This window comes from Ipomoea nil, unplaced genomic scaffold (genome assembly GCF_001879475.1).
Source record: "Ipomoea nil cultivar Tokyo-kokei standard unplaced genomic scaffold, Asagao_1.1 scaffold1125, whole genome shotgun sequence".
Classification (NCBI taxonomy): Eukaryota; Viridiplantae; Streptophyta; class Magnoliopsida; order Solanales; family Convolvulaceae; genus Ipomoea; species Ipomoea nil.
In genome coordinates, this window is record NW_017617553.1 from 796,887 (window position 1) to 812,728 (window position 15,842).

Sequence of the window (15,842 nt, forward strand, 5' to 3'; positions counted from 1 at the left end):
CTTTAATTACGTACTCTTGACATAAGGTATTCTTCTTGATGCTTGAGTGTTTTTTTGCGTGAACGTGTGAATTACAATTTAATGGTAAACATCTAGTATACAAATTAGAACATACCACATAAAGATAAAACAATATAATAGTAGTACAATAATATAGTTTCTCAAATTTCTTGAAAAGATGAGAGTTGCAGAAGTGGACAAGAGTGCAATATGGTAGAGGGCATCCAATCCATTGGATGATCCAAGCTAGGCATTGTTACATTGGGTCATATATATTCGCTGGGGAATAAGGGGAAAGGGGCAATATAATAGTACGTACGTACATTGCTTTAACTCTACCACACCGTTTGGTGCCGTGACGTGCGCGAGTGCGAGTCGCCACCAGTATTCTCCATATACATTCATACACACAAATACCACTAGCCACACAGCGGAATCATGGTTCAAAAACAACGTCGTTTTGTGTAAATTTTTTTTTTTTTTTCACGTGACAAACTGAAATATATATTTTTATAATTCATAATGTACATTATTTTAACACATAAAGTACATTATTTTACCCCAAAAATTTCATTATTCTAACTCATAATGTACATTATTCTAACACATTAAATATATTATTCTAACACATACATATTGTACATTGCTCTAACACACAATGTACATTATCTTATCTCAGAAGTTTCATTATTCTAACACATAATATATATTATTCTAACACATAACGTACATTATTTTAACTCACAATGTATATTATTCTAACTCATAAAATTCAAAAATATCGTCTTGCACCGTGGTCCATACGGCCCGGTCCACACAATAATTTGCCCACAATACTAGTACTGGCAGATTGCCCATTGTCTAAGTTTTTCTCACTTCCTTTCACTTTGGATTCTTCTTCCCAAAATTATTCCAGATTCCAATTATTATGTGGATAAGGTTTGAGTTAAGATTAAGATTTCCATCTTCGTCTAGGAGATTCAGCCCGGTCCCAGTTGGCAGTTCCACACTATGAAACACTTAATTAATTATTAACTATATTATTTATCTTAAGCAATCATGATGCATAATGGATGATTATTCAAGTGTGTAATCCATTACATTTAACTAATCCCATTATCCAAGTGCTCACATACAAACTTAACTTGCTCATCTTCCAATCATACCAACTGGGCACTTCATCTCTTTTCTTAATTATTACTCTATAACTAACAATTCAATAAAAAAAAAATGATGGTACGGTTATGATCAAAGAGCTTGTATGTTTTTCTTTAACCTCTGATCTCATATTGTAAAAGAAAATTCCACAAGCTCGTATGAGTAATTCAGTTGATTCGTTCCTGGGTGACAGATTGTAGACAAAGACACATCAAACATTAATCCTCCCATCTAATGGATTACTGAGTCATCGAGACTTACCATTCACAATCATGTGGGTCTGAGGTGTGAGAGCTCTTGAGTTGAGAGATTTTGCGTTGTAGAAAGAGAAAAGTCCTCAATAACAAAACACTATTTTCACTTGGATCCTGAGGACATCCACAATAGATGATTCTTAGGTGGTTTTTTGTGAGAGCCAAGCATGGGTGAAAGAGAGAGAATAATAAAGGTTCCCTGCAAGAATTTTGATTTTTCATTTTAAAGTGGGCCCCACAAACTATTAAAAAAAAAAAAAAATGAGGCACAACCAAATCGCCCAATGGTTATATGCTCAACACGTTTTTTTTTTTCGTTCTGATACCAAATTGAAGCATGTGCTCCATCCCAACTAAAAGTCTAAGCTGATAGTTGGATTGCACATTAATAATTATATGCTCAACAATATCCTTTATTGTTTTTTTTTTTCTTCTTCTTCTTCTTTCCCTTCTCTCTGCTAGCTAGTCACCTCTGTAAAATTTCTTAAAAAATTATGCGTAATGAGAATGCTCTAAATAATTGTATAGGACCAAAATAGTCCTGAATCCTCATCACTTCCCTTAGCTGCATATTTAATTAAGTACTCTCTGATCTATCCGTATCTTAAACATTTAATTAGCTGACAGTTAGGTGTGCAGATTGTACAACTGCTTATTACCAACAACGATTAATCTATGGATAAAGTAAAACCAGAGTATCATTAACATACCTAATACTTTTTCTTCGGCTCACAACTTCACTTCTTGCCCATGTGTTAAGCCCAAGCCGTGTACTTAGGCAATTTAATTATATCAATACACAAAATTTAACTTCATAAATTACAGAATTCATGTTCATAATACAGATACACATAAATACGATATAATGAACAATAAATACGATATAATGAACATGATTTCTGTGTATTATGTTAAGTGTTTATGTGTCATCAGCTATATATATAATACACAGAATTCATGTTTATAATACACAGAATTCATATTCATTATATCGTGTTTATGTGTATGTGTATTATGAACATGAATTTTGTGCATTATAAACATAAATTTTGTGTATTGAACCATAATCTACAATGCACTGTAGATCTTGATCCACGATATAACGATTGTTGTACTTTTATGTACTCACATGGTGGTTTCCGTCGTCTAAATGTATATTTATTTTAAGTATTCCCTACTTTCTGAGGTCAATATATTTGAATGCAAATACATTTGAGATAATCTTAAAAAGTTAAGTTTTAATGCAACTAATGGCATGTTTGGTAGATATGAATTGCAAACTTTTTACAATGTAATTCTAAGAAGTGAATAATTTCAGAGTTTGGTGGGAGGAATTGTAATTTCATGAAATTACAATTCTTCAAATTTGAAGATTTGCAAATCCCACCCGCCTCCTAAAAATTGCAATTCCATGGGAAGAAAATTTAGAGTGTGAGGATCAAAGTGCCCTCCCTAACAATCTTAGATCTTTGTACGGGAGCTACAATTATACACACATTTTTGTCTGTATACTATTTATTTCCTTTCAATATATACCACTTATTAAGATCAAACGTTTATCAATTGTAACTTTATTTCTTTATTGTTGGCCACACAAGACATGACTTTTATCGGCCTTCGCCCAACAATCTCTCAATCACCATGCCCTAGACTTGACTTTTACTAGCCTCCACCCAATAGTTTACCTGTTCACTGAGTGTTAGACTTGACTTTTACTGGCCTCCACTCAATAATTACCAATCCACTGTGTGTTAGACTTGACTTTTACTGACCTCCACCTAACATTCGTTTCACACGAAATTACAATTTCTTTCACTCTTAATTCCCTACTTAAACATCATGTTATATCCTGTCGGGAGAAATAGGATTAGGTGGCATTCGGTGTGGCTTGTAGTATAGGTTTAGGTGTGGACTATATGGCGTAGTCCATCGTCACTTGTATGGTGATTATGAGCCAACTGAAAAGCTATTAGCTAAGGGATTAAAAAAAAAAAAACAAAAAATCTAAAGAAGGAAACTACGATCCACTAGCTTGGTGTTACTCTAAGTAGAGGCCAGCTAAGAAATGGACCTCGCAACAACCTCAACCTATTCACTCTGCCACCGCCATTATATATACACAACTCATGATACACACTCTCCCCGCACTTCCACCCCCTTCTCTCTATGCTCATTTCATTTCACTCCTCCCTTCTTACCTTAATAACTTCAGTAATAACCTTATTTTCTCCGAGCTGAGGCTTCTTGCAATTGTTTTCTTAATAATAACCTTAATTTCTCCGAGGCTAACGGCATTTTGATACGGAATGGAGTATGGGAGGATCGGATCGTCACCGGTGGGGCCGGCGTCGCGGCGGGAGATTTTGCCGGACGGGGCGACGGCGTCTTGGGGCGGGAAGGGGAAGAAGGTGAAGGGTTTGGTAATATTCGCGGCGGTTCTCATCGTTGCCGCCGCGGCTTCGGTGGCGGTTTTGGTGGGGGTGAGGGGAAGGGGGAAGGGGATAGGATCACGGCGAAGCCAACTCAGGCCATTGCCCGGACGTGTAGCAAGACTCGGTACCCGAGTCTCTGTGTCAACTCGCTCGTGGATTTCCCCGGCGCGGTAGCGGCGTCGGACACCGACCTCGTCCACATTTCCGTCAACGTGACTCTCCAGCGGTTCGGGCGGGCGTTGTACATGGCCGCCGACATTGGCAACGTTCCGATGAGCGCGCTGGAGCGGTCGGCGTACGAGGATTGCCTCGAGCTCCTCGACGACTCGGTGGAGCTTCTCTCCCGGTCGCTCTCCTCCGTCAGCGGCGGCGGCGGCAGGGGGCAGGACGTGCACACGTGGCTCAGCGCCGCGCTGACCAACCAGGACACGTGCACCGAGGGACTGTTCGAAACTAACGGCCCCGTGAAGAGCCAGATGTCGGCGAGGTTGAAGAACCTGTCGGAGCTGGTGAGCAACTGTCTGGCCATTTTCGCTGCCGCCAACGGCGACGATGACTTCTCCGGCGTGCCGATTCAGAATCGCCGCCGTATGCTGTTGGGCCACGGAGATTTCCCGGAATGGCTAACTCGGAACGAACGGAGATTGCTTGACTTGCCGGCGCCGGCGATCCAGGCCGACATAATCGTGTCACAAGACGGCAACGGAACGGTGAAGACAATCGCCGAGGCGATCAAGAAAGTGCCGGAATACAGTACTCGCCGGACCATTATTTATGTGAGGGCAGGAAAGTAAGTTCACGTTTCCCTCTTTTGAGCTGGATAAAGCAGCCTTGACCTTTTACCCTTTTTTATCTTCCTTTCTAACTTCTAATGCCCTTCTTTTCTGTGTGAATTGACATTGCTATCCATATCCTTAGACATTAATTTATTTATTCCCCCCTTTTAATCCCTAGTTATTAGTTAATCTATCGGTCCCATTTTGTCTCTAATTCAGTTAACTAGACATCACTGAAGTTATTTTTAATTTAATTTTTATAATGTTAAGTTTGATATTAATATATAAAATTTATATATTTAAAAATTAGTTAAAAGTATTATTAAATATAAAAAAAAATAAATTTAAAAAGAATTAAAAAATTATTTTTTAAAATAATGAATAAAGAGTTGGTTTGACCAATAAATAATAAAAAGGAAATGAGAAATGGATAGAAGAGTATATAATAATGATTTTTGTTTTAATTAATCATGGAATAAGAATCCAAGAAGCCTAAATTATTATTTATGAGAGTCTTTATGGAATCATATGTCACGGTTTCTCACCGGCCATAAAGAAAATAATTATTTTTTAGTACAATTTATATTTTATATTATAAATGAACTTACCTACACAGAAAATAATTCAAGTATAATTTTATTTCTCGTTTAATTTCTTTTTGTAAAAAGATACCAAAATTTTTTTTTTAAAAGACAGCATGAATGCATAAAAAATTCTTATTATTTGTAGAAATTTTTTTTTTTATATACTATATCGTAACTTTCCTGTCATTTCTCGGTATTGGATAAATTACCATAATGCCATTGGTTGAAATCTGACTATTCCTCACGTGAACCATTTTTTAAAGAGTTAATACCCAAAATAGTCCCTCGACTATGTCGTAATTACCAATTTGGTCCTCGACTATCATTTTTACCCAATTAAGTCCTCAACTATACAATTTTTACCCAATTTAGTCCTTTGTCAATTTGACTGTTTGTTGACTGTCAAAAGTGGAAATAAAGTTGTAATTTTACAAGTTTTCTCCTTCCTCCGCATTTAGCAGCGCTAAACCATGTAGCAATAAGCTCCGGTTGGGTTCTAAACCTGTCAGTATCGAAGTAGTGGTTGTGCATCGGATAGCCCATGAATTTGATTTTCAACGATTTTTTGACGATCGAAATCTGATCGGAGTGTATTGCTGCATGGTTTGGCGCTGCTAAATGGAGAGGAAGGAGAAATCTTGTAAAATTATAATTTTATCCCGACTTTTGACAGTCAACAAACAGTCAAATTAATACAAAGGACTAAATTGGGTAAGAATTGTATAGTTGAGGACTAAATTGGGTAAGAATTGTATAGTTGAGGACTTAATTGAGTAAAAGTTAAATAGTTGAGGACTTAATTGGGTAAGAATGGTAGTTGAGGACCAAATTGGTAATTATGGCATAGTCGATGGACCATTTTAGGTATTAACTCTTTTTTAAAGTTGTTTCGAAACGGTACAATAATGTAGAGTAATTTACACGTCACTAATAAGTATTAACTACGGAAGGGTAAAACTGGGAAATCAAAGAAATTTGGGGAGGTGTTTGTAAAATGGGAACCAGATCTGTCGGTAGAAAACTAGAAATGAGATTAAGGGGTATTTGGTAAATAGTTGTTAGTTGATTAAGTTAATTAGTTGATAGCATTAGTTGTGTTTAGAAAAATGTTTGGTAAATTAGCTGTTAGCTGATAATTGATTATATGCAAAATGACTTTTTCAAAAAGTTGATTGAAAAAATTCTTTTGAATAACTTTTAGAATTTTGACTTTTTGAAACAATAAATTGTAACAAAAAATTAATCAATCAAACACTTATTTATATGAGTTGTTTAAGCAAATCAAACAATTAATAGTGATCAAAAAATCAAAATTGACTGATAAATTAAAAATGTTATCAAACAGGACCTAAATATATTTGGGGGTTAACTATTTATTTATTTATTTATTTATTTATTTACGCAGGTACGTAGAGAAAAATCTGAAAATAGGGAGGAAGAAAACAAATGTGATGCTTATCGGAGACGGGAAGGGCAAAACGGTAATTGCGGGAGGAAGCAGCGTTGCCGATAACATGACGACGTTCCACACAGCCTCTTTCGGTAAATTAAAAAGAAAATTATTATTATTTTTTGGACTTTTTCTGCTTTTTATTTATTTTCTAATGTGGTTGAAATTAAATTTCTACCCATTAATTATTTGTGCTGGAAAATAATGGGCTCTAAACCCCTACCCGTGCATGCATGAATCCATATCATGTTAAAGTATAGTGCACTCACGTGGCCTGTCACCCTATGATTTGATAGTTGATAATTATACTTAACTATCCAACTATATATATTGGCCCTATTCATAATGTTTATGGATATTATACGCATCAACTTTGCATGTGATCGCTAAATTTGAATTTTTTTTTTTTCTAGTGAATTCAATTATAAGCTAAGAGATTTTTTTTTTTTTTTTTTTTAATTTTGAAATAACATCTGATCGACCGACATAGTGTACTGTTGTCAAGTATATAGTATTATAGATTTTTCATTAGAACATTTGTGTTACTCATTGAATGTTACATAAGAAAATGAGGACAGCTATGTATATTGGAACACTTAACTGGCTTACCAATTTGTTGGCAGAGACATTATTATTGGAGGTGGGTGGGTGATTGCCTATACTATACATCACATTATAATTAGGAAAATGTTGGATGTGTAGACAATATTTTCCCTTGAAATGCATCTTTTGTCCAATAACTTTTATAAAAAGTCAGTCCATTTCCGCCCAATTTAGTCAATGTCCCTAGGACACGAGTAATGAATGGGGCCGCACCAAGTTAACTTACTGGTTCAAGAGATCAATGTTCAAAATTTGGGAGAGTGAACATTATGTTTAAAATGGACAGATCTCTTGTGCGCAGTGTTACAAAAATCGTGCCTAAGCACTAGGCGGTCAGCCTCCTAGGCGCCATAGGGGCTCCCCAGGCGCCTAAAGGGTGCCTAGCGATTTTTTCAAAATTGCTTGTGTGCACTGGCTTTTGTCGTGTTGAGTAACTGTAACCTACATCCTTCCAAATACGGGCTCGGATGTGGGAGGCCTGGTGAGTTGGGGATTTAACTTTTGGAACGAGGAGTCTTAACACCTATTGAAACATTATGTTCATTGCATACCTTAGGATAATGGTTGTGTCTTTAATTTTTCTAGTCAATATATTATATTATATTGTGAATTGTTGGAGTAAGATTTTGGTATGGTGTCCACTTACAGCTGCGACGGGAGCGGGTTTCATTGCAAAGGACATAACGTTTGAAAACTGGGCCGGAGCAGCGAAGCACCAGGCGGTGGCGCTTCGGATCGGCGCCGATCACGCCGTGATCTACCACTGCCAGATCATCGGCTACCAAGACACCCTGTACGTCCACTCCCAACGCCAGTTCTACCGCGAGTGCGACATCTACGGCACCGTCGACTTCATCTTCGGCAACGCCGCCGTCGTCCTCCAGAACTGCACCATCTTCGCCCGGAAGCCCCTGCCGGGGCAGAAGAACACCATCACCGCCCAGAACCGCAAGGACCCGAACCAAAACACCGGCATCTCCATCCACGCCTCCCGCATCCTCGCCACCTCTGACCTCGACTCCTCCAAGGCCAACTTCTCCACCTACCTCGGCCGCCCCTGGAAGCTCTACTCCCGGACGGTCGTCATGATGTCGTACATCGGCGACCACGTTCACCCCCGGGGGTGGTTGGAGTGGAACGCCACCTTCGCCCTCGACACGCTGTACTACGGCGAGTACATGAACTCCGGCCCCGGGGCCGCCTTGGCGCGCCGCGTCAGCTGGCCGGGATACCGGGTCATCACGTTGCCGGTCGAGGCTAGCAAGTTCACGGTGGCGCAGTTCATTTTTGGATCCTCGTGGTTGCCTTCTACTGGAGTGGCTTTCTTGGCTGGTCTTAGCACTTAATTACCACGACTAAGCTATATATACATACACGTATACATACACTTGCTATATATATAGGTGGTGGATCCAATTTTAATTTTCTCAAAATCCATAATTTCTATGGAGGAATATAATTGTCGGGGTAGCTCTGAGTTACTGAGTTATCGTGATTTATTTCCTCTCATATTTTCTGTCGGGCCGAAAGGTGGGGGCCTTAAGGTCCGAGATTCAACATTTTGGGAGAACAGAATTGTGGGTAGCTTGTTTCTTCATTTACTATGGGGCAGTAAATAATATAATTCTAATGCAATTTCATTTATGAGGCCAGTATTTGGATTACCATAGGTAATAATATAGTGAGTTCAAATTTCTGAATTGACATAAGTACGTGCAAGGATATTGTGATTTTGTTACATTTTTTTTTAATTTGTATTATTTTCCTTCAACTCAATGTATTTTGTATGAGTATGTAAAGCAAAGATTTATTAAAATGAAAAATGTTATTTTGAATATTTTCAGAAATCTACATTATTATCATTAATTAGAGTAGGCCATCGGTAGGTGTGAAGAGAATAAATGCATTCACTAATTTGTGACTATTGCGGAAATTTTATAAATAATTGACTGATAGTATCCGTCTTTTATGTATGTGGGTCAAAACAAGACAAAAACATTAAACTACTTTGACCAAATACAGAACATAAGATTTGACATGATGACATCTAAGTTTTTTTTTTTTTTTTTTTTTTTTTTTTTGGGGAAAATATTAAATAAACCCTTAAACTTTATACAATATACTAATTAGATTTCTAAATTTTTAAAATATACAATTAAACATTTCAAAATGTTATTTTCATGCATAGAAACATGCCAATCGGTTATAGATATGTCATAGCCCGTCATTATCATTTTGACAAAAATTCGATTAATTTCGATGACTTTTTGACGATCGTAAATCTACCTTAGAAGAAGTAACCATTTCAAATCGCTTTCGGTTACCTTCTCCGAAGAAGGCGATCAAAAAAAAGTTGGTCGCTTTCTCCTACAGAAGGCGACCATTTCTAGTCACCTCTCCAACCTAGTTGCCTTCTCTGTTCTAGTCGCCTTCCCTTTTTTGAAGATGACCATTTTTGATCACCATCTCCACTTTTGACACCTCTCCGAAGAAGGCAACCAATTTTTGTCGCCTTTTTTGAAAATGGCGACCAATTTTGATCGCTTCTCCGAAAAAGGCGACCAATCCAATCAACTGTCAACGCACTTAGAAAGCGGTCAACAGTAATTATGGTGACCAACGGTGAAGAGTTGGTTACCGATAAATTAGATTATTTGACAGATTTTAATGAATTTGATGATTTATTGTATCCTTAAAAAGTTCAGGAGTCTAATTACTTTATCATGTAAAATTCAATTGCCTACTTGACCATTTTCTTTTTCCTTTTTTTTAATAGAAAAAAATAATAAATTAATATGGAACGACGTTAAATAAAATGACTAATTTTAAGAACGTCACTATAATCTAAGAATGAAAAATAAAAGCTCAATCTACTTAATAATGATGCACAAGTACTTATTGTCATTTAAATACACTCCTAGGATAGGATAGTATTAATGATTGTCTCAATCACATGAAGTCTCTTCTTGTCACTAGCATGAAATGAGAAGAGGAGAGAATCACCAAAATGTTCCCTGTCAAACAACACATTACACATTATCTTAAAGGAATTCAAAAACTCATTCACAAGTTCCTTTCAATGAAATCCCAGATTCTCTCTTCCATGTAGATACGGTCCCTATGTCGCCGGGGCATGTGCCGCTCATCGGGAAAAATGAGCAACTCGTAAACCTTCCCGGTAGCCACGAGCGCATTGATCAGTCTTGCGGTGTGCCTAAAGTGCACGTTTTCATCGATCATGCCGTGCACCAGTAAAAGCTTACCTTTTATCTTGCTCACATGGTGCATCACGGAGCTCTCGGTATACCCCGACTGGTTCTCGCAAGGAAGACCCATATACTTTTCGGTGTAGAATGTGTCGTATCCATCCCATGAAGTCACTGGGGCACCCGAAACCGCACATCGGAATACTTCAGGGAACCTTGCCAGTGTCATAGCCGATAGATATCCGCCATAGCTCCATCCGTACAGTCCAATGTGACCTTCTTTGGCAATCCCATGCTTCACAAGCCACTCGGCTCCTGTTGCTTGATCCTCGGTATCAACACCGCCACAGTTGTTCTTCAGTGCACCTTCGAACTTGAGTCCTCGTCGAGCAGTGCCTCTGTTATCCATCTGTAACCACGAAAACAACCAGGGTAAGAATTTCTTCCCTTCTTTCATGTTTTTCGTTGCTAGAACTGAATTACTCCTTCAAAGTGATTAGAGACATGTTTAATCGCATGGCGAACTGTTAGGATCAAGCGCTTACCACTACACCAAAAGCTATAGAGCCACACGGTGCTGGACTTGGCCCTTACCGGCCTCCGCCCAACAATCCCCCTCCCAGCAAGGGCAACTTGGCTTTGGTACCACTTGTTAGGATCAAGTGTTTACCACTACGCCAAAAGCTATAGCTAGTAGCGAAAGCGCAACTTTATTTTCTTATACCACCACACATTTTCAAGAGCCAGGGTGTTGACCGCCTAACAATTCCCTAGCCACATGATGCTGGACTTGGCCCTTACCGGCCTCCGCCCAACAATACCCCTCCCAGCAGCAGCGACTTGAACCCGTGACTTGGCTTTGGTACCACTTGTTAGGATCAAGCGTTTACCATTACGCCAAAAGCTATAGCTAGTAGCGAAGGCACAACTTTATTTCCTTATACCGCCACACATTTTCGAGAACCAGGGTGCTGGCTACCCAACAATCCCCCTAGCCACATGGTGCTGGACTCGGCCCTTACGGCCTCCGCCCAACACAAACTCAGTTCAGTGTTTAAGCAGTCCATGGACTGTGTTCTCAGATGCACAGAGCAGCCCAAAAGAACTAGCTGCAGTATTAACAAAGTTGCAAAAATAACAAACTTCCAAGCTTGTAGGGAAACTATGCAGGAAAGAGTAACTAGTTCATACTACAAGCTTGTAAGACCAGATACCAGTTTTTTGGTCAGGCCATGAGGTGTCCTGAGTAAGCCCTAACTATAGGAGGCACCTTTAAGCCCGCACCATACTCGCACCGGGCCGGCCCAATTAAGGGGCAAAGTGCTGGCCAGATTGGTTTTTCCATACGAGAGGGGATTCGAACTCCCGACCTCTCTTAAGGGACAAGAGTGTACGGCCACTCACGCCAACCAAGTTGGTTAGACCAGATACCAGTTGATCACATAAGAACAGAACCAGGGAAACACTAACCTTCCAAACTAAGATGCCTTTGCTTCTTAGAAATTGAGCTCTCATATCAACTGTGTTTGTCCATGAATCACCCACGAGTTGTACACTAGGGCCACCATATACTTGAACCATGGTTTTATATGGCGGAGGTCCAAACCTTGCTTCGTCTGGTTTATATAGTGCCCCGTACAAAGTAGTCCCATCCTTTGCCTGTACCTTAATTATCTCTGGAGGTTCAAGCTGGAGCATTTTGAATCTTGGAATGATGATCGGTTGATCATACAAATGCATTATGAAGTTCCCGTCATGCAAAGAGAATAACGAAATTTTAGGAGGTGCAACCGAGGAATCGTGAATATCTACAAATCTCTGCATCTGGTGATCGAGCACAACCACGTGTTTTCCCTTTCCCTGTGTCAATCTTAATGGTGCCTGTAAGGGGCTGTTCATGTCAGGGAACAATTTAGCACAGTAAAGGTGAGATTCCAAAGGACTATCTAAAGTACCCGTAAAATATACAAGGCCAGCGGCTTCATTTACACCTACAACTTGTTCAACCATCCAATCACCTTCGGTTAAAGGGCCCAAGCATGTTCCGTTAGAATCATGCAGATACAAATGTCTGAACCCAGTTTTCTCACTTGCCCAGATGAATTCCCCGGGAGATCTATTCAGTCCCTTGTCCAAAGGTGTGAAGCAATCATGCAGGTTGATCCAGGTGTCATTTTCTTCAACCAAAAGTACTTTTCTTTGACCCGTTTTAATGTCAAACTTGAGGATTTTTAGTTTGGAATGTGATCGATTCAAAACCTGAGCAGTAAGAATATTTCCATGCATCCAATTCACTCTCGCCAAATATTCCTCAGCAGCATTTGTACCACACAGAAGGTCCATCCAAGTTACAGGACCTCCATTGGAAGACACTACCCCAAGGTGAACTTTTACATTTGACCCACCAGCAAATGGGTAAGCATGGTCCTCCTGTGCCTCTGGACCCGTGGAACTTTTACCTTGGTGCATGATTCTGAAAAGAGGTATATCAGATGAATCGACCTTTGTAAATGCTACAAATTTGCTGTCCAGTGACCACCAGTATCCATTCTTCCGGTCCATTTCTTCCTACATCAAGCAGAAAACGGGATATGTTCAATCCAGCATATAAAGAAGCAACCAGAATATCATTCAGCTAGCAATTGGAAATGAACTTCTTTTTTTAACACTGAAAAATATTAATGTAGTAAAGAGATCAAGGCAACTCTTTGTGCCAAAGTAAGAAGAATTAAAAAACAAAAACAAAAGAGTGTGGAAAAATAATCAGATTTTGAAGATGTAAAAATTAGTAAGGGAAATCGATATAGAAGTCTACCACGAGGTAGTCCGGGTCTTTCTCTGACCGTTTAACGGTCCAGGTCCACCAGACTAATCCCCGTTCGCTCCGGGAGGCCATGGGAGTTGGCCCAGGGGGAATCGTCGCTTGTGGGAATCGAACCCGGGATATTCCGGAAATCGATATAAAAGTTGAATAAGCAAAATTCTGTTCTTTGTAACAAGTATTTTGTTCCACCTTTCTAATAATTGAAAAAAAAATTAAAAAAAAAAAATCACGGGATGTACAGTTCACAGCACATAGAACTAAAATTCCATAATAACTGGAGATGTATGGTATCACGTAAAGGACATAGTGTACACATTTTACACTCTTTAGAAGCATCTGACCTAAAAGTAATTGGAAATGAAATTTTAATCTCACCTGGGCTATATACTCAGCAAGAGCATGTACCTGAAGAAGGAAAGAAAAACACAATTTTAGTACCATACTCAAAAACTCTAGAAAGGGAAGCAATAGAAATCTTAACCATCACAGCAGTCTAAAAGAAATACAGTGAAACATGACTAACAATTCTACTTACAATACCTGAACAAGAACTACTAGTGAAGCTCTTTTAAAGTTTCTTGAATGTAAGGTACAGGTAGAATTAGATAAAAGGGAGATAAAATCTGATTCAACAATGTAAATTAGCCCTTACAATGATGTTTCCATTGGCACCGGATGTTAATTGCTTCGACTTATTGTGGATGAGGTCCAACACATTGAGCTCATTGTCTTTCACGTATGCAAGCTTGGTTCCATCTGGTGAAATATGTGGATCTATAATTGGCGAGGACGAGGCACTTGGTATCTTAAGTTCTGGTTCTCCATGAAGATCCTGGAAGTATATCTGTTCACATATAAAGCAATCATCAACAGAACTGATAATCACGAAATATATATAATCACCATTCAAACCTACAAGCACACTAAAAGTTCAAGTTGGATTGCATATAGAAATGTATTTGCAACTAGCACTAAGTAAATGTAAGTTTAGAACATCAGATATTAATTATCAAAGTTTATCTTAAACCAATGCTGAAAACTATTATCAAAGAGAAGGGATGTGAACAAACCCCAGCAGGTAATGGCACCATAACGGTCTTCCTTATTGAGCTTGTCTTCACCCATTCATATCGGGTTACACCCAACCCACGCTCCCGTGACCTCTCCCTTCTCAATTTCTCTTCCGCTGATAGATTATTCTCATCAAGACCACCATCAGGAGGGCTGAATAGTAATTCCTGCTTACCGTTCTTGAGATCAAATACATAAACCTTCCTATTCAAAGTTTGATTGGGACTAAACAAAAACGTCACTAGGCTATCATCAGGACTGAAACTAATCGAAGTAGGCGCTCCATAACCAGGCAATGGGTACTGCACTATCTCCTCAACAGGAAACAGGAGGCAATCCTCTAGAGGCTTAGCAATGTTAGTATCAGTAAGTGGCATTTCACAAGAAGATGATCTTGAACGTTTCAAACTCTTCTTGCTATTAGCATCTGTAGATTGCATTACAAACTAAATTACCAGGAGTGCGCATTGAACTGTGCAAACCAATTAATCTGCAAACAACACAAATTTGTATCAATTCCAACACAAACACAAACTCTCCAAGCCACAGTAATGAATAAAATGACTATACTACCAAAATGCTCAGGTCTTTCTTGAAATTCAAATTACAAAACCAAATCCCAGATTATTCGACTGAATACGGATATATTTGCTAAAAAAAAGATAACTTTCTATCCATTTCCTCTTTATTTCCTCTTAAAACAACAGCTAATCAAATCTAAAGCTCTCATCTTTATCTTGTTTCTGAATTTAGAAATTTGTCTGAAAATTCCCAGGAAAAGAAACCCACCGCCGAATTCAAGGATTAGAGAAGTTACTACTAAGAAAATCCCAGATTATCAACAGCAGGGATGATCCAAAACACAGCCCACGGTGATAAAATAATCAACGATAAATGAATGTGGAAGATAATTAATAGAAATCAGTAATTAGACTTGAAATCTGACCTTTACTAGAGAGAGAGTTTGGATTGATCGGCAAGAAAAGAACAAGGATTCAAATTCCCTTTTGCTCTTTTCTTAAGATTAAGAAATCGGAATCAGAGAATCAAGGCCGGGTTGCTCTTTTCTTCAACTTTCCATGAAAATGAAACTTGGAGTAGAAAATAGCGAGCAGAATAGCAACGAAGCAACCTCTCACGTGAAGTGAAGAAAAAAAAAATAATAATAAAAGGACAAATGCTGTGGAATATTTTGTACATTTTCTAAGACGGCAAAGCGCGTGGGGTTACGCGAGAACCGTTCGTGCGTGGAGTGAATTATTGTACAGCACAGCATGATTGCTGCCGTTGTTGGGGACTGATCAATTATGAGCAAAGTCAAATCAATCTGTTGGTGGAATGATTTTTCTTTTTATTCGTACCAAAGACTACTTTTTAGCGTGTGTTTCGTTGACAGGTTAAACACTCAAGTATGAGTATGAAAGTAATTGTTATTGTTCAGTTGACTGGTTTTAAAACACTACTGTGAGTTTGCAATACCATAT

The 15,842-nt window shown here is 38.7% G+C and overlaps 1 protein-coding gene and 1 pseudogene across 1 annotated transcript; one reads left to right on the forward strand and one right to left on the reverse strand.

Moving 5' to 3' along the window:
- The first annotated feature begins 3,437 nt into the window (after positions 1–3,437).
- On the forward strand, positions 3,438–9,094 carry LOC109183417 (annotated as a pseudogene).
- A 1,008-nt stretch (positions 9,095–10,102) lies between these two features.
- Positions 10,103–15,511, reverse strand: LOC109183416 (dipeptidyl aminopeptidase 4). The gene is made up of 6 exons (XM_019333502.1): positions 15,305–15,511; positions 14,358–14,848; positions 13,940–14,131; positions 13,663–13,692; positions 11,934–13,031; positions 10,103–10,872 (listed from the first exon to the last, which is right to left on the reverse strand). Exons 2-6 carry the CDS (start codon positions 14,796–14,798, stop codon positions 10,321–10,323), a joined length of 2,313 nt encoding a protein of 770 aa, XP_019189047.1. The 5' UTR covers positions 14,799–14,848; positions 15,305–15,511; the 3' UTR covers positions 10,103–10,320.
- Positions 15,512–15,842: the final 331 nt, after the last annotated feature.